Source organism: Oenanthe melanoleuca, chromosome 2 (assembly GCF_029582105.1).
Source record: "Oenanthe melanoleuca isolate GR-GAL-2019-014 chromosome 2, OMel1.0, whole genome shotgun sequence".
In the NCBI taxonomy this organism is placed as follows: domain Eukaryota; kingdom Metazoa; phylum Chordata; class Aves; order Passeriformes; family Muscicapidae; genus Oenanthe; species Oenanthe melanoleuca.
Window position 1 is genome coordinate 36,176,888 of NC_079335.1, and position 19,926 is coordinate 36,196,813.

At 37.2% G+C, this 19,926-nt stretch overlaps 1 protein-coding gene across 2 annotated transcripts in view; it reads left to right on the forward strand.

The window, feature by feature from the left end:
* The window catches only part of ASPH (aspartate beta-hydroxylase), a 109,043-nt gene that overhangs the window by 80,876 nt on the left and 8,241 nt on the right, over nucleotides 1-19,926 (forward strand). For both annotated transcript variants that reach the window (XM_056482974.1, XM_056482976.1), the window contains exons 20-25: nucleotides 2,718-2,816; nucleotides 3,480-3,569; nucleotides 6,632-6,769; nucleotides 13,097-13,232; nucleotides 14,086-14,177; nucleotides 18,455-18,588. In XM_056482974.1, coding sequence (XP_056338949.1) covers nucleotides 2,718-2,816; nucleotides 3,480-3,569; nucleotides 6,632-6,769; nucleotides 13,097-13,232; nucleotides 14,086-14,177; nucleotides 18,455-18,588 — 689 coding nt within the window. The remainder of the gene's footprint in view (nucleotides 1-2,717; nucleotides 2,817-3,479; nucleotides 3,570-6,631; nucleotides 6,770-13,096; nucleotides 13,233-14,085; nucleotides 14,178-18,454; nucleotides 18,589-19,926) is intronic.

The following is a 19,926-nucleotide window of genomic DNA, read 5'->3' on the forward strand; positions in this document are numbered from 1 at the left end:
AAATTTGTTACATGTTAACAGCTTATTTTATAAGTCATTAATAGATGTTTCTTCTTTTAGCTATGTATATAAACACTGAACTTCAGACCTAGAGAGTTTTTGCTTCTAACTGTAGTGTAACTTGCCCAAAATACACTTTTCTAGTTTGTGTTTGCCAGAATTTTTGCTGAGCCACAGATGGAAAATAGTCTTCAGCTGGAGAGGATTTCAGTTTTGCCTCTAATATGAAATAATTTTATTTTGAATATTGCACTAAGGGACATGGAAACATAATATTAAGGGTAATCCTAGAAAAATTCAGAGCTGTTTGTGTTTTCAAAGAAAACATAACTTGTAGTTATGTAAAATTAGAACTATTTTTGGTTCAAACATCCACAGATTATAAAAAAATACAGTGAAAGAGAGCTTTGTAAGACTAGTTACTCAGCTAATAGCACTTTTTCTGCCTCCATGCTGAGGCATGTGTGCATGGCTCAGTGCAGCATTGCAGAGACATGCATAAGCCAGCTCTGATTGAGCTATCTCAGGTACCAAAACCAGAATATCCACATTAACACACTACTCTGCCCTGGCTAATTAGCCACTGATAGCCCCAGAGGTTAATTTCTATATTCATGATTAATATTTAATGGGCTATGAGCAGTTTAGTAAAACTTATTTCTAAACATAATTAATATTGCATGCAGCAACAGCAACAGAGTAATACAATTTACATTAAATACTTCCAGTGTAATTTCTGCTGATTGTATCTCTTTGCTTCTCTTTAGGGGCTCTGAATGTAGATCATTCCTTAATGCAACTCGGCATAGTTTAAATGAACCGTAATTCAGAAAAAACTATTCTGTCTTCATTAATCAGATTGCTTTATCCTACAGTTAAAGAAACTGTAACGAAATTATGTGGCTAATAAATATTTCTGTCAGTCATTTCATTTCACCCTGCAGGTACAGATTCTTGGATCACAATAATTATGCACAGAATGCTGTAGTCAAAAGGCATAAGATGCAGAAGGTAGTAGTGTATTCTTATACTAGAGATCAAGCTCATCCTTACTGTGGTACTTTTTCCTAATCATGTCTCACACTATGGACTTCCAATAGATTCTCAATTTGTTTGTTCCTTCATAATAAGTCTTTTCTGTGAAAAGAAGTAAAATGCTACTATTTTTAACTCATAACATTTTGCACCTTCATAGCTGTGATTTTTGGTTTTGCTTGGATGTAGTTGGTGTGCATAAGATTCGAGAAAAAGGAAAAATTGGACCAGAAAACTTCTTATGATTTTGTTTGTAATTATTTTCATTGAAAAGTGATTTCAGACAGTGACTGGAAAAGACAGAGGGAAATAATATAATGTATGTAGGCATTTTATCCATGGCATAAATTTAGTAGCCTCAAAAATGGATTTAGGCAAGAGAAATTGCTCATCTGTCTGTTGTTTTTTATTTAGCAGCTGTCTAGACATTCAGTGGATATTAGCCTTTGTAATTCCACTGCCTGCCAGGCTCCTCTGATGATCCTCACAGATTGAGGGTCTATCCTGATAAGACTGTCCACCCTTATTTTAAGGAGAGAAGAGGTGTAAAACCAGATTAGCTTAACCATGTAATTGATACTGCATAGAGCTACAAATTATACTGAATAGGTATGTCATAGAAATGCAGAGCTAAAAAGTAGATCAAGACATTCTCTCTAATTTTTTGCCCTTGGCTGAGGCACACCAAATGCACTTAAATTGTCTGAGTGGTGTTGGGGCTGCGTGTTTCAGAATTCAGGTTGGCAGCTTCACACCTCCTTCCCCTGAAACACCTGGCCATATACTGATCCTTTCCTGCAGCTGTCCCTGCACTCATAAATCCTTCTCTTCCACAATCCCCATGAAATATCCATCTTTGGACAGTTGCCCATGAGTTTCCCTTTTCTCCAAAATTAAGCCAGTTTTTAACTCAGATATGATCTGAATCTTGTTGAGATCTTTTAGCTGAATTTGGCATGCTTGGTCTTGGTTGTGCAACACACAACTATACAAGAATAATTTATCCCTCAGCTTCAAGTGTGAAAACACATTGAGTCTACTACTGAAGTAGACTTTTTATTACCTTCTTTCTCATGGCCAGAGAAGTGCACACAGTTCCAGAGAGTGCTCCAGTTCACCACTGTGCTGAGAGTGCCCTTGGTGTTCCAGGGTTTGACATCCTCCTCTCTTAATGCTGGCATTACTTTGCAGCTTCCTTCTGAATTGTAGTCATTATGCTTCATGCATGTTCTCTTGCTAGTTCTCAAAAACTAGTTTGCCACCATTGGAAATCTGTCTAATTTAAAACTATTTCAGGTATGTTTCTGCTGCAGATTTATTTCAAGAGTAGCTGCTTTACTTCAGATTAGTGAAACCTGGAATAAGTAAGTTAAGTGTTAATAGTGGGTTTAATTCTGTAATGTAGCATGCCATACCTCAAGAGAAGTGTAGAAAGGGACAGACAAGTGAAAAATGAAGCTATTTCTGTTGAAATAATTCTACTTCTGAGACTACAAAGTTTGGCATGTCTGAAGAAAGCACAAAAGTGAATGAGGAAAAGAAAGCACAGACAAGCCAAGGGTTTACCTGAGAATCAGTAATGGAAGAAAATACCATTGCATTACTAAATAGTATTATGTACATAGGTTTGTTAATTTGCATAGATTTATACAGGTGTATTTAATTCATTCTCTCTCAAACAGGTTCTAAGTCTGGCTCCAAATGATGGCTTTGCCAAAGTACATTATGGCTTCATACTGAAGGCAGAAAACAAGATAGCAGAGAGCATACCTTATCTGCAGGTACTTTTTCACCCAATGTTTTACAAGTGAAAGGTAGAATTGGAATGTATAAAATCTATCAGACAAGAAGTGTACTAATTACAAATCACCGCTTTAGCTATTTGTTGGAGTTATTTTGGTGTATCACTGCTTATGAACTGGAAAAAAACTTGTACATTTAAAATTGTCTATTCTTAAACATCAAGTATTTGTTTTATTAATGGTTAACCCGAAGTACAGAGGTCTGAGCCTCAAATTTTTTTAAGGTTGGTAGTATGCTGCAATACTAAGGTGCTTGAAAGATCCATACTTCTGAGTGTTTGGGAAGAAATACTACAAAATAAAACCTTGATCCAGCTTTATAAAATGCTTGTGTATATGTTTATAGGGTCAGGGGCAACTGTCCATCTCTGAATATGCCTCTGTCTTGGAGGCACTGAGGGGAGAGGCTGTGGGATTTAGCAAACTGGTAACATTTCTTAATGACTTTCTACTGACATCATTTATTCATCTTAAGTTCCAGGTTACCATGGTGGTTACATTTTCTACCTAATTTCATAGCCTGTCTCTTGCATAGCATTGACAGACTATTTACAGTAATCAAATGAACTCTTTTAGAAGTCCTATTGAAGTTTTCTTATACCTTTCATATTTATTTATTTATTTATTTATTTATTTATTTAGGAAGGACTGGAGTCTGGCCACCCTGGCACAGATGATGGGCGTTTTTATTTTCATCTGGGTGACGCATTACAGAGAATGGGAGACAAAGAGGTACATGTTTAAATGTTCTTGATTTAAAATCTGCATCTCTTGAGTGGCTGCAGAAGCCAGAAAAGCATTTAATGGTGGGCTTAATATTGAAAACAAGAGCAGTCTGATTGCAACAACAGTCCAGTATGCATGTGTCAAAGTCAAGATGATCAGCAGCAAAAAATCTGTTGTAGGCATTACAATACAATCTCTTAGCAACCCTTGCTTTTGATTTAACTTAAAATGTTTAAGATGGCATAGGGAATCTTGAAGCAAGGGACAAGAATTTTAAATGTTTCTAGAATCTGTTTTTTGCTTATATAACTTACAACACCGATTTTAATGAGAGTTAAAACAATTAATTATGTGTACATTACTGTATAGAAGTTCTGTATACCAGTGTTTTGTAAATCTTCCTTTCTTTCCAAAAAAGCACCAATCAGTATGTGATAAAAAAGAATCATGAGAGGACTGAATGTGTGGGCTGAGTTATGAAATTTTTTCAATAACTAAATTAGCAAATCAATCAGGAAAACAGAAATTTGTACTATGTATCTGTTGAGTGGCCAACAAAAACAAATATATGACACTGGAAGCCATAAGGGTTTCTCTTTTGCTTATTTGAAATCAAATTATACTTAAAAACGAAATTTAGGTGTATGAATTACCACTGCAGTCATGGTAGGGGAGCAAAGGACCTTTTTTGAAGACTCTGATTGGTCATGAACTTTAATATGGGCATGAATTTAAAAACAACAGAGGGAAAAATAATAAATAACTAAACAACACTCCAATTCCTAGTTGGGAAATATGAAAAAAATAAGCATTAAAAATCAGAGTAGAAATAGCCATGAAAATGCAATACTCTTCCAATGAGATTTTTAATTGTTCATTTATAAGTGGGAATTAGTTTATCTCATTTTACTTAGAAACACATGCACACACAGACACACACACAGAGCCTGCTTTCACACTCTAACCCTGTCTCCTTCTCTCAAATCCCTGTTCATTTTCATGGGACATTCTGGGTTGAATTGCTGAGCCTAGAACATCCCATTGCCATGTTTGACTAAAGATACCTCACAGATGTAATTAATGTACATTATCTCTAACCCCAGGATAATTATGTGTTAATGTTTATGGAGTTAATGGCCAAATCTGCTGTAGAAAAAGTTTAATTAATGACAAATGAACTTCTTGGGATAGAGGAGACTTCTAAATTTATCAGTGGAAAGTCCATTGTTCAGCTAAATTTTTCTCACTGACCTTGCTAGACTTGCTGAATTTCAAGATTTAATCAAGGAAACATCAATATTTAAGTTGCATGTGAAATTGCTATCACTGAAAGTTTGTTGAAGGGAGATATTAATCTATTAGAGCTAAATTAGGAGTTATGAATGTGGCCTTGGGAAATGTTAGGGAAACAGTATTGAGTATGCCCTTTCCAGCTATAATTTGATTAAATGCCATATTGGCTTAAGAAAAGAGAAATTAAAACAGTGGAAGCTATTACAGAACAAAGCACTTTTCACACAGAATGTATAAACTGAGTGCATCTCAAACAATTTCTGCCCTGGAAAAGAGCTGCACTGTCATAGCTGTCCATGTTCCACTGCCTTTCATGAGGAAAGAAATGTTTCTCACTGAGTCCTGGGAATGGAAAGGATGAGTGAGGCAGCCTAACCCTACTCCATCCTGGTAAAGGCAACTTCCATAGCACAATTCTAATAAATAAAGGTTAACTGTATTATATATTATTATGTGTCTTAGAGAGCAGCAACATTCATAGTCATCACTCAGGGCTGGATCTAGTAATTCATTCCCCTTATCCTTTGGGCCATCTCCAGACATTGCAAATGAATGCAGGCAGTCAGCATGAACAATCTATTGATATCTCACTGGTGTTACAACTTTGGGGAACAAATGTTCAGACAGTTAACCAAGATAACACCAAAATTTAGAGATTTTTTTTTTTTTGACCCATGCAGAATTTGACTGAGCTCTAGGGAGAAAAAGATGACAGTTTATATATGATTTGCTGTTATTCTGTTCATCCACATTACTTTTGTGTACTTCAGATAAATACTGTAAGGCAACAATGTGTTTCAGACTTTCCTCCATACTTTGGGAGAGTTATAAAGATCAGAGTGCCACATTTTTTTAAAAACTTAAAGAAAATTTACAGACTCTGATTGAGGACTTTGGCCAGTTTCTGTTCAAGGCAAGGATTGCTACCTGCTTCAGTCCCTCTTCCCTGGAATTATTATTCTCATATTTCCTTATTTAACTGTCCTGGTTTTTTTAGTTTGTGGTGTTTTGGGGGGGTTGTTTGTTTATTTGTTCTTTTTAAACTGTGTTGTCTGAAATATTGCAGCTGTAGCAGCAATGCTGGGCAGGAAGGAGGCAGCTCTAAATAACCTTCTCTGCATATGGTTTGTCACAGTACTACAAATGCTGGATCTTTCCTTTCCAAGCATCTCATTTTCTTTCTTTGCTTTTTTTTGCTGCTATGCAGAGGTAAAGGGAGAGTAAAGACAATCAAAGGTCCAGTATTAACTTCAGTAGGTTCTGTCTTCAGATCAATTTTAGTGTGGCAAAAAATATTTGAAGAAACTCAAATGCATTTAATTATTAGATAATTAACGCTTTAGATCTGCAAAGTCACCATTGTTTTCATCATCACAGCATCTCCACTGGCAGCAGAAGACAGACATCTTTTATTTGTAGGTAGAGGGTTGAAACAGAGAAAATGAATTTGACCAAGATGAGAAAGAATTGGATATTCCAAGTCCAAGGACAGGACATGAATTATTAGCCCATATTTGATGTGGATGGTTGTGAGAAGACTATCCTGTTTTGTTAATGTTGGACTGGACTCTCCTGGCCAACTGATCTATTTTGTTATTTCAGGTTTTTTTGTTTATTTGTAGTTTTTTTCCTTAAAGTATTCATTAGTACATTTTATTAAAAGAATAAACCCCAACATCCAAAGAGACAGTCTGCTACCTTGCCAGAAAGTGTTGGTTTTTTCTGTAGGAGCTTGGCTGATGTGAATTTGGTGGTTAACAACTGCCATGTTCTAGGCATACAAGTGGTATGAGCTTGGCTACCAAAGAGGTCACTTTGCATCAGTCTGGCAGCGCTCCCTCTACAATGTCAAGGGACTGAAAGCTCAGCCTTGGTGGACAGCAAGGGAAACTGGATATACAGAACTGGTGAAGGTAAGGCTACATCATACTTCCATTTTTATTAATATTACAGCTGTAATTTCACTTGTTAAGCAGAGAAAATGCTAATCAGTAATGTCAGAACTACTGACTGTGAATTCCAGACACCACTGTCAGACTAAGCACAAAACTTAAGATACTGTAAAAGAAGCTTAGACTTTTTCAGATTTGAGAATGGGGATGGGATGGCTGAAATTATTAATAAATATGAAATTTGCATGGTAGACAAATGTAACATCTCAAGTGGAAAATGACAGCACAATATGGTAATGTCTGGAACACCCATTGTGAATTTTTAATTAGTCAGGAAAGGCTGTGTTTTTGAGCTCTTGTGACTGTGGAAGCTTTTAATGAGAGAAACAAGTATAGATTTCCAGTGATGGATCTAACAAAAGATAATAATGCAGGATTTAAATTCATTAACAGGTTTTTTATTTATTTAATGCAAGGCAAGTAGAGTGTTACTGTTCATAGCAATAGCTTTTCTTTCCAAAATTGATTTTTAAAATTAATTTATTATAATTCTAATAATAATTCCTAGAAAATTAAAAAATTAGGAAGAGCCTTCTTTCCTGTATGTTTCAATTATTGGTGTGTGGTTTAGAGAAACCATTATGGATGAATAATTTAAATCTAATAAAGTATATTTATAAGGAACAAATTCCTTCAGAGTGGTTGTTTCTTTATATTTAGTTACATAGCGTGGTTAAAAAAACACACTATGGAAGGGTGGCTGTTTAAATAAAAATGTAGTTTAAAAAGGAAAATTTCTCTCTGTTATGGTTTTGATGACAATAAAAATCAGGCTAGAAATTCAGATTAAAGTGTGATTCTCCTATGGAATCTCAGCCATACCAAAAAGCAGTGAACTTTATGGACTAGCACATGAAATGTGCTCATATTGAACTAATTCTTGAGTGAGGATGGATGCTTCTTGCCATAAAATATGTGGAGAAACTGGGAACTTCTTTATATGTTTCTGTCAAACAAAAAGGAAATATACATTTTATTTGCTTGGTATTTTAGAGCTGCATGCAGTGTTGTTTTACAGTTCCTTACCTGTAAACCTTTCAGATTCCTGTGTCACAGAAGGTAATAATCCATTCACCCTTGGCATGAGTCAGCTTTGAAGGGTGAAAGAATTCAGCTGATGTTATAAAATGGCCAGAGCTTCACCTTGAAGGGGCTTTTTTCAGATGAATCAGGCCATGTATGGAAGCCTTGGTTTGGATCAGCATCTTGAGTGGCTCCTAGAAGAGCTGCTCAGAAATCCAGCAAGGGTAAAAATTCACCCCTGACCTCCACAGCACAGCTGCCTCTCTGGAATTCAAAATATATTTTCATTCCAATCATTTGGTATATGTTTTAGCTGTTTTATTAGCAATAAATAGTGAATCTAGACTAAATTGTGACTGGTAATTTAGTTGCACAGGTATCATAATTTGGTAGTGGTAAGATTTGCATTCTTCAAGATAATACTCACAGCTTTAAGTATGAAGCCAAAATGTAGTTATATGCATCAGGACAAATATTTGTATTGCTAGTTTTTTGTAACCCAAGAAAGTACTTGAAGTTTTGAAAGAAAACAGGTTTGATTCTAATTACATACAATGCTGCAAGCAAAATTAGAGGTAGTATTCTTCAGGAAGTAGCAAAAAATTATTGATGATATTAGTTTTCTAATTTCTGCAGTACTCCAACTTCTGTACATGGTTTAGTTAAAAAGATTATTTTCCCTTCTCACAGAGCAAAAACCAATCAACAGTTATTTCCTATTGCTTCACTTCATTACATCTTCTTATGTTTGTGAGGGAAATGTGGGAAATACTTCCAGATCACAGTGGTGGAATTCAATATGGGTATATACATGGCACTGGAGGCCCTGACCCTCTCCCTGAGTTTCACTGCTTGTTAAATGGGAATGAACTATTTTCAATAACTTGGTATCTTAGTAATGCTAACTGAGCATTTATTTGGGGCTGGGGCAGTGGTGAAGCTGAAGTCTCTCTGGTTCATTCCATTAACCAGCACAGCTGTGGTCACTGGCATCTTATAGCACCGACCTGGCTTGATTTTTTTAAAGAGGGTCATCTAGTTTCTTGGGCTTAGAGATGGAGAAGTGAATTTTGACATTGCCTTGTTTTTCCACAGAAAATCTAAATTGTCTTTCTTCAGTAGTCTCAGTTTAATAACTTCCTTCTGATGGGCATTCAGCTTAACTAGCTGTAATCATACAGATGTGAGACATACTGTCCATGCTAGTGGCATTGTTTGCAAGTGAAAAAAGGAGTATTTCCACAGGCTGGTTCATTGTTACAGTGCCAAATAACTGTCTAAGCATGGCATGTCTCTGTGTCTGCTGTAACTGTCCTGCTGCTTTCCTTGAAAAGTGGGTCCTTAACTTCCTGATGGGCAAGGTTAAAAAAGGACAATCTCATACTTTATCTGTTTTAATATCACCTGCTTGCCTGGATGTCTTAAGGAAGAGGGTTTGGTTTTTTGGAGGTTGGGCTTTTTTTTTTTTTTTCAAGGGGTTGCAGGGAATACTGAGAATATCTCAGTAACACTTATCAGGACATGGTAGATCTTAACTGGTGGAACTGTGCTGAAGGGAAGGGGATCTTTTAATGTCTCTGCAGGTCCCTGAGGCTTAATGTTTTTCCTTGAAAGAATAGGGAGAGGCCCCTGATTTCTCAGGGAGGAGAAAATATAAACCTTTATATTAGGAAGGGTGCGGTGAGTGATTTAGGTAGAGATATTCTGCTATTTTAGATCTTTGGAGCTGGGAATTCAAGAAACTGTCTTCATCTTTTGATCTCAGCTGAAAAGAAACCTTACTTTTTTCTTTGAAAACCTGTCCTTTTCCCTCAGGACAATTAGCTTTCCTCAGCCAGTCTTACTGAGTCATTGCATCTTTCTCCAGTACCTTCTGTAGAACTTCATTTATAGCATTATTCTATTCTGGTGCTCATTTAAAAAATATTAAAAGAGATATAATGTTGTTGGATCCTAGAGACTTTTCACTGTTGTGAAATTAATATGTAGGCAATGGCTTAAGTAACTTTGTCCTTTCTGCATGTTGTGTCCTTTGACTTTTGGAAAGGACCCAGATGATGCTCTGCCAATAATTTACTACAGTGAATAGCTGACTGATTAAAGTAGATCTTGTATTGTTGCTTTTCTCTGATGGCTTAGATTTTATTAATTAAAGTTTCAAGTGCATCAAGAGAAGTGCAGAAATACAATGAAAGTGTTGGCAACAGCACCTATCTTTATAGTTTTCCATAGGTTGACAGCTGGGCCTTAATGGTTTAGGTAATAATAGCAAAACATTCTCAGTCAAGAGAGAAATTAAATTGAAATGTGCATTTAAAGTGTGTTTGGATGCTTTAAGGGGAGAGTTGTGTTGAAAGGAGCAAAGATGATGCATACAAGTGCTGATGTTCAAGCCCTGTGAGTGATTGAATAGGTGCAAGGAATCTATTTTGTATGGTTTAAAACACTGCCCCTTGCTTGGAGGTTATCAGCATTACCCAGTGGAGATGTGGTAACTGATTGTGAATGCTTTCCTATTCTGTTTCATTTAACAAAGTGTGAATGCTTTCCTATTCTGTTTCAATAACAAAGTGAAGTACATTAAACTCTTCACCACTATTTTGTTTTATAGTTCAGTGGATTAGAATGGCTGTGTGGTCAGTAGTTATGCCTCATGAAAGGTAGCAGCCTCTTAATCTCTTCCTGTTTCATTTATAACCATGCGTTGAAAGGGTTTGACAGCACAGAGTAAAGATGCTTTCAATATAATAGTCTCACATAAAAACCTCCAATATTAAAAAATCCCTGTTTAAATAAAATCTGCATTATTGCCAGATGTACAGCAACTGTAAACTTCAGTTGTTATTAGGAACTGTATTTAAAAAGCCATATGGAGGTTTATGGGAATCAGCTGCTAGCAAACAAGTACATATGCTCCCAGTGCTGGTTGCCTCCTGATTTTTCACTTGTAATCAGGATACTGCACCAAATACAATATGAATTTTTTGCTCTAACCTGGAGCTTGAATCCTTACATATCACAGTGCCATGAGGATATTTATAATTTTCCTGCAGATACCAACTCTTGGATCAGAGCTGTAAGTCCAAGTCCTAGACTTAGCCATTATGCTTCAGTGGTTTTTGTGTTTTTACTATTCAGGGTATCCCTGAGAGTCTGTAATATCAGGGAGACCAAGGCTGGGTGGTGTTTGTACTCACCACTTTACTTATCCCTAAGAGTTGTCTATTGGCCATTATAAAGCACTATCAGTATGTTTTACAGATTGGGAGTCTGTGTTTTTAGGAGAGAAACCTTATTGATTTCTGAGCAATTTATTGAGGATTTAGTTCAAAACCCATGAGATGTATTCAAATAAATTTTTATCTAACATGCTGGGGAGGAAGCCTTTAAACACAAGGACAGACACTCACCTTTATAGAATAACCTTCAACCTGTGGCACTTGAGAGAGAGTAGAGGTGACAGAGCAGCTGTTGCCTGCAATGCCTGGGACCACCAGTGCTCTTCATGCAGCATCTTGTCTGCATGGATGAATGCCTCTTACCTTCTTTCAGCTAAGGGAGTAGGAGTTTGAGGAAGAACTTGTAATATCTTTTAAAGTTTTCCAGTTTTGTTGCTCTGTATCACTTTAAACTGAGGCTGGTGTTAGTGTGAAGTTATTTTTTTCTTTCTCTTCTCCAGCCAGTGCAAAACTCAGGCATTTCCTTTTGTAGGTAGGGTGGTGCTGAATAAGTAGCAGCACTGTTCTCATATACATTTCTGATTAGGTGGAAATTTTAAATCTTTTTTTTGTACCCTACATTTTGGAAAAGTCAGTTTTCCAAAGATATTCTAAATAAAACCCCAAACCAACCTCAAAAACAACTCTGCATTTTTACTTAATGCTAACTGTTAAATCATTGTTATAGAAACCATTAATGAGGGAGAATAATGTGAATGGACCAGGAAAAATAAGTGTTCTTCCCCATTTTTTGATAGGAGAGAGAAAAAAACAATTTGTTATGATAGAGATTACTACAATAACAGAAGTGAAATCCATATTTTCATACTATTTAGCCTAACTAAAATTGTTCTAGTGGGAGAAAGTAGCTGTATTATAGACAACATGTTCTAGCCAAAGTTTGCTTTGTTGAGCCTTTTATGATCTAGCAATATAAACCTATTTTTTTCAGATCAACTTTTCCTTTATGTAACAAAAAACTCAAGTGGAAAATGCAACTGTTTAATTTACTTGAGGATGGTTAATAATCATAGGAAGTTTTAAGACTAAAGAGGGGCATTTATATCACCTAGTCTACTCTGTGTTATAGAGACTTTTGAGTTTTACTCATCATACAAGGAGGTACCATAGCTTATTTCAGTGTGAAATGGATTGAAAATGTCTTACAGAAATGCATTGTTCAAGAGCACAAAGGAAAAATGAAAACTATTCACCCAAAATAAGGTTTAGTGAGAAAAGTAAGCTGCTGGGAAATTGAAGTTAACTTTTATCCAGATTTATTGTTATACTGTGGGTTTTCCATTTATATTGCTATAACATTAAAATGACTTCTTATTGGTGGAATAAAAGGTTTTCTAAGCTATCTGATTTCTCCATATATAATGTCCTAAGGCATCAGAGAATAGAAATTTAAATTCTGCTGGTTTTTGAGTTTGTATGTATGAAGTGTAAGGCAGCTCACACATTCTTAATGATTGTGTCCATAAATGATCACCTGGCATTTCAAATTGTATATGATTTCTGCAATAGCATCAACACATGCAAGTGAATCTCAGCAAGCCTTTTTGAAGGTGTAAATCATAAATTTCAACTCAAGTGGTGTATTTAAGTTTGGCCTCTTTGGTCTGTAATATTCTGCCAACACCTGGAGTTCCAGGTTATGTGAGTAATTTTCCACTTGCAGGAATGATTCCAGGTCACATGCACAGCATTTAGTAAGATCAATACATTTAGCAATACAAAATGATCACTTAAAGAGCCCTTAGACTCATCAAAAAGCAAGTCAGAGTGAGGCCTCATCTGCAAAGGGGCTGGCTATTGTTGAAATCTTACAATCCCAATGCAATTGAATCTGAAGAATGGTGTGAAAGTTATTTTTCCTGCCTTAACATGTCAGAATGGAATTTAAAGCAACTTGATAATAACGATGAACATTTTATTTTATTGCTTTTAAATAATAAAAAAGTTAATAATGGCAGGAAAAAATAAAACTGATACTATAGCCAAACAGTAATTTCTCAGTGCAGTAACAAAGCTCTCACAACAGTCCTTAGAGAAAAACTGGAAGCTCATTCGGGATGAAGGTCTTGCTGTGATGGATAAAAAAAGAAGCCTCTTCCTGCCTGAAGATGAGAACCTAAGGGAAAAAGGAGACTGGAGCCAGTTTACCTTATGGCAACAAGGTAAAACATTCTGTATTTTTTCTCTTGCCTCAATTTCATGATCTCAGATTAACATAGTGTAATAAGGAGAAGCAACACAGCTTTTTTCAGAACGGTTTTTATAATCAGTATGTACAGAGGAATGGAACTGATAAAGCAGTGTTCAGGACCCTTGTGACAATGAACAGGAATTCTTTATTCTAAACCATGTTGTCCCCAAACACTTCTGAGGGTCTCTTGGCTATGCTAACTGTTCAATGGGTGCACTCCTCTCCTGGCAAGGCTGCCAACTCTACCTGGTAATGCATAGTACAGGTCAGCCTGAGGGAAGATGGGGAGCTGGGAGAAAGCACATCCTCAGTTCTGTGTTGCCAGCTAGGGGAGATCTGTCATTCAGGAAGGATATGAGCAAAAGAATATTACTCTAATAAGCCTGCTGCCCTACCCCTGAGCTGTACAATGGGAGGCCCAACTCTTGGAATGACCTTAAATTCTTATAAAGCTTAAAACATATGAAAGAGTACTGTGAAATAAAATATTGAAAGCAATTTATATCAAAATGTAATCTGGTGTTGATATGTTATGACACTGGGGGCATTATAAATCTTTTTTTCCTATGCATCCACATTAGTGATTATACATTTAAAATAACACTTTTTAAATGGTAGAAAGCCTGGTGTTCACAAATAATGTAAAAGTAAAATGTGTAGGCTGCTATGATACTACAACATGGAGGTACTTAGGCTGCACAGTCTGTAAAATGAGAACTGTCTCTGTGTCAGATCTTTGGCAGCTTTGTTGCACTTCTGCAAAGCAGAAAATGGAAATGTTCATTCATTGGTCTTACCAATGCTCTATCCATTACTTTCACTAGGAAGAAAAAATGAGAATGCTTGTAAAAGTGTTCCGAAAACATGTGCTTTATTGGAAAGATTCCCAGAAGCTACTGGCTGCAGAAGAGGACAGGTACCTGGAAAACTTTTTCATTTTTGCAAATTCATAATTCTGGGAGCAGGTGATTTTGAGGAATAGAGGGACATGTATAGAGGAATGCAGAACTTTGGTGTATTTACTGATGCCTCAAGCACACAATAAACTTAACAATAAAAATATGCCCTATTTTACTGTCAGCAAATACCAGGTGAAATATGTTAGCTGAGCAATTTTAACTTGTGTTTCCTGGGAGCACATGGTAGGTAAGTCACAATTTGCCATGGGTCAACCAATAAGTAATGCCTTATTAAACCTCAGCCTGAAGTGACCTGATCTGACTCATAGCCTAACTCTGCTTTGAGCAGGAGGTTGGACTAGGTCATTTCCAACCTTTTTCTGATTTGAACCTAACTTTACACAATTTAGTGAGTCAGATTCTCACTGTGATAAACTTCACCTGTCTACCCCAGCCTGGCTGCATTAGACAGAGGGAGAATCACCTTGTGGAAGCCAAAAGCTGCCACATGCTTGTTTCCTGAAGGCAAAGGAAAGAAATTTTACATCCATAATTGTGGGTGCCAACCAATTTTGTTTCAAGTGCCTACAATGGCTATTCAGCTATCAGTTAAAGTCATTTAATCATGCAGTAGACCTGTATGGGTCAATACACATGCAGTGGTTCTGTAGGACATAAGTTTGCATTTTTTTCCAAGTTTTTTTCTATTTTGTCTACAATGACTATGTGAGAATATCCTTCACATGGTAAAATTAAGGATGCAAAAGTTGAAAAGCACAGTGCTAAAATAACCCTAATTCAGACCTTTGAGTGTATGTGCTCATCTTTTTGGCCAGTCCCTTGCTTTTGATGTGCAGAACTACACTGAGTGGCTACTGCTGTAGGAATGAACAAGGCTGTTGTTTCATTGATTGTCTGCAAAGGCTGGTTATAGTGCATATAACTGATGGGAAGTCATCCCACTCAAGAAACTGCTCTCAGTTGCATCCAGAGCCAAAATGGGTCTGTCAGTGAGAGCAGATTCTCTTTGAAAGCTGCTGTTTTGTTCATGACTTCTTGGTGCCTTACATGTTATCATCACAATATGGTTTGCAGAAATGTTCTGTATTTACAGCTGTAGCTGCAGTCACATGTTTTGAACATATAAATGTAAAATAATCTGAAAAGTCGTGCTCTAGAAGTCTAAAGTTTTACATCCACTATTATGAGATGCCTAGGGCGATTTTAGTTTTATGTGAGCCATGACTCAGATGTTACTGCTAAAATAAACTTAAAATATCAGCTGATCCCTATTCACATACAGAAGCACTGGTAAGCAATGGGAACAAACAGAATCAAGAAATAAGGAATTCTGTGGTGGATAGCATTTGGATGCTTTTGTCACCTCATGTAGTGACAAAGATAAAAGAAATGTAAAATAATCAACTAGCTGCTCAGTTTCTGAGACACTGTATAGAAAAATAAGAAGTGATGAAAATTATAACATTCTTCTCAAAAATAGCAGTAAACTAAAATATCACAGCTAGTCTTAATTTTGAACATTTCTTACATTGCAGCCATAGTACAACTCGTTGTTAGTTCAGAACAATTTATCTATAGCACTTGACCACAGCACACAGATATTAATTATTCACAGACTGACCAGGCTGATCTGCATGGGCAGATAATGTATATGACAGCAATCAATCTTCAGTGCTGGCTTCTTAGCATTACAGAAAGGGTTTATCTCAGGTATTAGTAAGTATCCTGCATCACCAGGGTCTAACACATCACAGTGCAGCAGAGTTGGGTGGGGGGATCTGTGTTCACCCCTCCTCACTGGAGCTCATCACTTGCTGTTCTTGAGAAACTGCCAGTAAGCTGAAACCTCAGATGGCAAGAATGGCTGAGGCAAGAGGCCTCTGTCTTCTGCTGGTTTTGTTAACAGTTGGAGAGCATGCAACACCTTAATCTGTAAGATTTACCAAAACTACTCTGTCCCAGCCAAATGTGCAGATTTCTCTGTTGAAAAGGTGCTTCTCACCACTGTAATGCTTTATTCACACTTCCTGTTCTCTGAGTTGTTGCAGAACTAATCAAAAAGGTTGGAGTGAGGAGGGACATTGGGAGATTGTTTAGTCCAACCCCTTGCTCAAAATATGATAAATTAGAGCAGGTTGCTGTGTCCAGTCAGGTTTTGAATGCCTCTAAAGATAGACACTCTACAGCCTCTCTGGGTAACCTGTTCTTGTGTATAGTAAAAAAAAAAGTGTTTCCTTGTGCTTAAATGGCCTTTCCTGTGTTTCAATCTGTGTCCATTGATTCTTTGCCTTTCACTGGATGCCATTGAGAAGTGCCTGCCTGTGCCTTCTTCATTCCTCTCATCAGGTATTTATATACATTGATAAGATCCTTCCTTGAACCTTATTTCTCCAGACTGAACAGTCCCAACTACCTCAGCTTCTCCTTGTATGTTAGATTCTCCCATCCCTTAAGCCCCTTTGTACCTGCTCCAGTATGTCCATGTCTCTCTTACAGTGGGTAGCACAGGAAAAAGAAAAAAAGAAAAAAAAAAAAAAAAGGTGTATTGGCCATTCCTATTCAATTTTCTATCATCTGCAAACTTGCTGAGGTGGATGCACTCTGTCCCATCTTCTGAGTCACTGTGAAGCTCTTAAGCAGTGCTGGACTCAGTACTGAGCCCTGGGATGCACCTCTGATGAGTGGCCTTCAGCTGGACTTTGTGCCTCTGATCATAACTTGCTGAGCCTGGGTTAAATGCCAGGTTTCAATCCTCTTCACTGGGAACTTATCTAGATTCTATTTCCTCACTTTGTTGATTAGGATGTTAATGGCAAACTGTTCAAAGAGTTAACGTTGAGATAAACAATATCCACCAAGCTAGAAACCTCACCATAGAAAGCTGGTAAAGTACAGAATCCCCTTCATAAACCCATACTGACTTCATCCAGGTACATTCTTTTCCTTCATGTGTTTGAAAATTATTTCCAGGATTACTTGCTCCATCACCTCTCCAAGGGCTGAAGTGAGGCTGACTAGACAGTAATTCCTCAAACTTGAAGATGGGGCAATGTTTCCTCTCTACCAGTTCTCAGGGAGCTCTGCTGGTAGCAGTGACCTTTCAAAGATTGCAGGGATTATGTATGGATTCACATCCTCCATTTCCCTCAGGCCTCATGGATGGATCCCATCAGGACCCATGAGCCAGGTTCTTGAGTTTGTTTGAATGTTCCCTTACCTGATCCTTCTCCACAGAAGATAAATCATCTGTGTCCAGTCTATTTCACTGGTCTCAGGTGCCTGAAAGTCAATCAGACCAGTAAAGATTGAGGCAAAAAAGACATGTGGTGCCTCAGCCTTTTCCATGTCCTTTGTCATTAGGTATTGTCTCAGTTAGGAGCTGGGCATGTTTTCCCTTGACTTCCTTTTATTGCTGAGATATTTGTAGGAATCTCTCCTGTTACCCTTCAATTGTATCTCCAGATTCAGCACCAGGAGAGCTTTGACTTTCCTAACCTCATCCCTGCCCATGCAGAGTGTCTCTTACAGTATTTCTGGGCGACCTGACCCTGCTTCCACTTCCTGTATGCTTCCTTTTTGTGTTTCCATTTTTTCTGGGTTGCCTTGCTTCCTGCACATAGGAATTATTGAATTTGGATAAGGTGTTACTTTAAAAGCAACCAGCTGTTCTAGACCCCTCTTCTCTAATGGGATTTTCCCCAGCAGATCCCTGAGTATGACCAAATCTGTTCTCCTGAAGCTGTGGGTAGTAATTCTGCTTTTTTTTACTCTCTCCATCCTCTCATGATCTTGAGCTCCACCTTCTCTTGGTTGCTACAGCCAAGGCTGACAGTGACTTCCACAGACATGTCATCTGAGAAGGGCTGGCCGGTCTGATGAACACAAGCCTTGTGTCTCCTATTTTCCATCCTTTTAAGGCTTTCCATAGGAAAGAAGGTTTGGGTTTTTGGTTTGTTTTTTTTTTTCTGACTGTAGACAGAAGGTAATTATTTTCAGCTTGAAATGTGAATACTGGTTATTTTAAGTAAAATTAAAACTATGTGCTTTGACACACAGACACACCCCTGGTTTCACACACATACCACAAGACATATGTTTTGTAATATTAAATGCCTTTAGGGTATGAGAGAGAATTGCTGCTGAAACTCAAACAGAAGATGGCATTACACTTTTCACCCATCACCAAGGATGAGACTAAATGAAGTCCTGAACTCCCAGCAGCATGGTTGTGAAATGGAATGTGTTTAAAAAGCGTGTCTTTCTCTTCTTGCAGATCAAATACTCCATCATGCACCCAGGGACTCACGTCTGGCCCCACACAGGGCCCACCAACTGTCGGCTGAGGATGCACTTGGGCTTGGTGATCCCCAGGGAGGGCTGCAGAATACGCTGTGCCCAGGAGAACAGGTATGGCTGCAATGTTGGGGCTTTTATTGTTTTGGGTAATGGGGGTTGATTGCTTCCTTGCTTGGTTTTTTGGGGTTTTTGGTTTTTTCTCACTTTCCTCAAGAAGGGATGGGACTGCCTGTAGTTTAAAAAAGAAAGAAAAGGGGGTGTTTTGATGACCAGGCAGTGTAATATATTTCATTAAACAGGCAGTTTGTACTCTGACTCATAGTACAGACTTATAAATATCAGTTCTGAAACAGTACCAGGAGAAGCTTTAGAGACAAACCTGCTCTTCCCTGCTCTGGCATGGAAACAACAGTGGGTTTGGTCAATTTGGTCTCTGTTTACTTTTACAATGCCAGCATAATATTGCTGCCAACAGAATTCCTGTATTTATTTTGATTTTGGAGAGACTCATAGTTTGTTGCTTCTTTGGCAGAAGCTAAGACTAAGATATACCTACATTTTCACTGCTGTGACAGAATACCATAGTACTTCTGGCAGAAGCCTCCTTTTCAGCTTGTATTATTTGCTATCACTCAGTTAAAATGTTCCAGTTGAAGTTGATCTCGGGATGAAGACATCTATGAAGTTTTAGGCCCAATGAATTACACAGGTGGCAATTTTTTTAAAAAAGTGTGCTTTAAGTGAAATTTCTTATGCATTAGGGAAAAATTGTACTGAATTTCAAGTCAGTTTTATCTCTGTTTGCTCAGTCCAAAACAAAATTAAATGCAATAGCTTATACATTTACAAATAAGGCATATACTCCCCTTAGAAATACAGGAAAATGTGCTAAGTTTATATTATATTATTAAACACAGAAAAATGTAGTGTTAACTATACTACTTGTTGCTTATGGGCTTAATTTGCTGAGACTTAAGTGAAATTGTCATGATGCTTAATAGCTGTACATATATTTTGAAAGATTCTTGTATTGTCTGCAGCTTATTAGGGCAACAAGTGTTAATTTTGAATTATTTTCAATGTAATAATGTAATTAATGGTAGAAATATAATTAATTTGGTATTGAGAAATGAAATGCTGCTTCTGTCTGCATGACTGCATTACTAGCAATTCTAGGTTTTTTTTAATAACATTTGAAAAGAACCACAAACAGAAATCTTTGGAATTTTTTGAGGATAGAAGTATCCAGCTGTAAATAACAAAAAGTGTTGTTACTATACTCTCCTTCCAACATGTAGCTTATAGTCAGTGTTAAAACCTACACTACCTACATCTAGGAAGTGATGGATATTTTTTTTCCAGCATTCCAATCCAATAGCCAAACCAAGTTGGGTGGAGGGAGAGGTAGCTAATTGCCTTAGAGGAATGACATAGAGGTGTGGAGTCTTT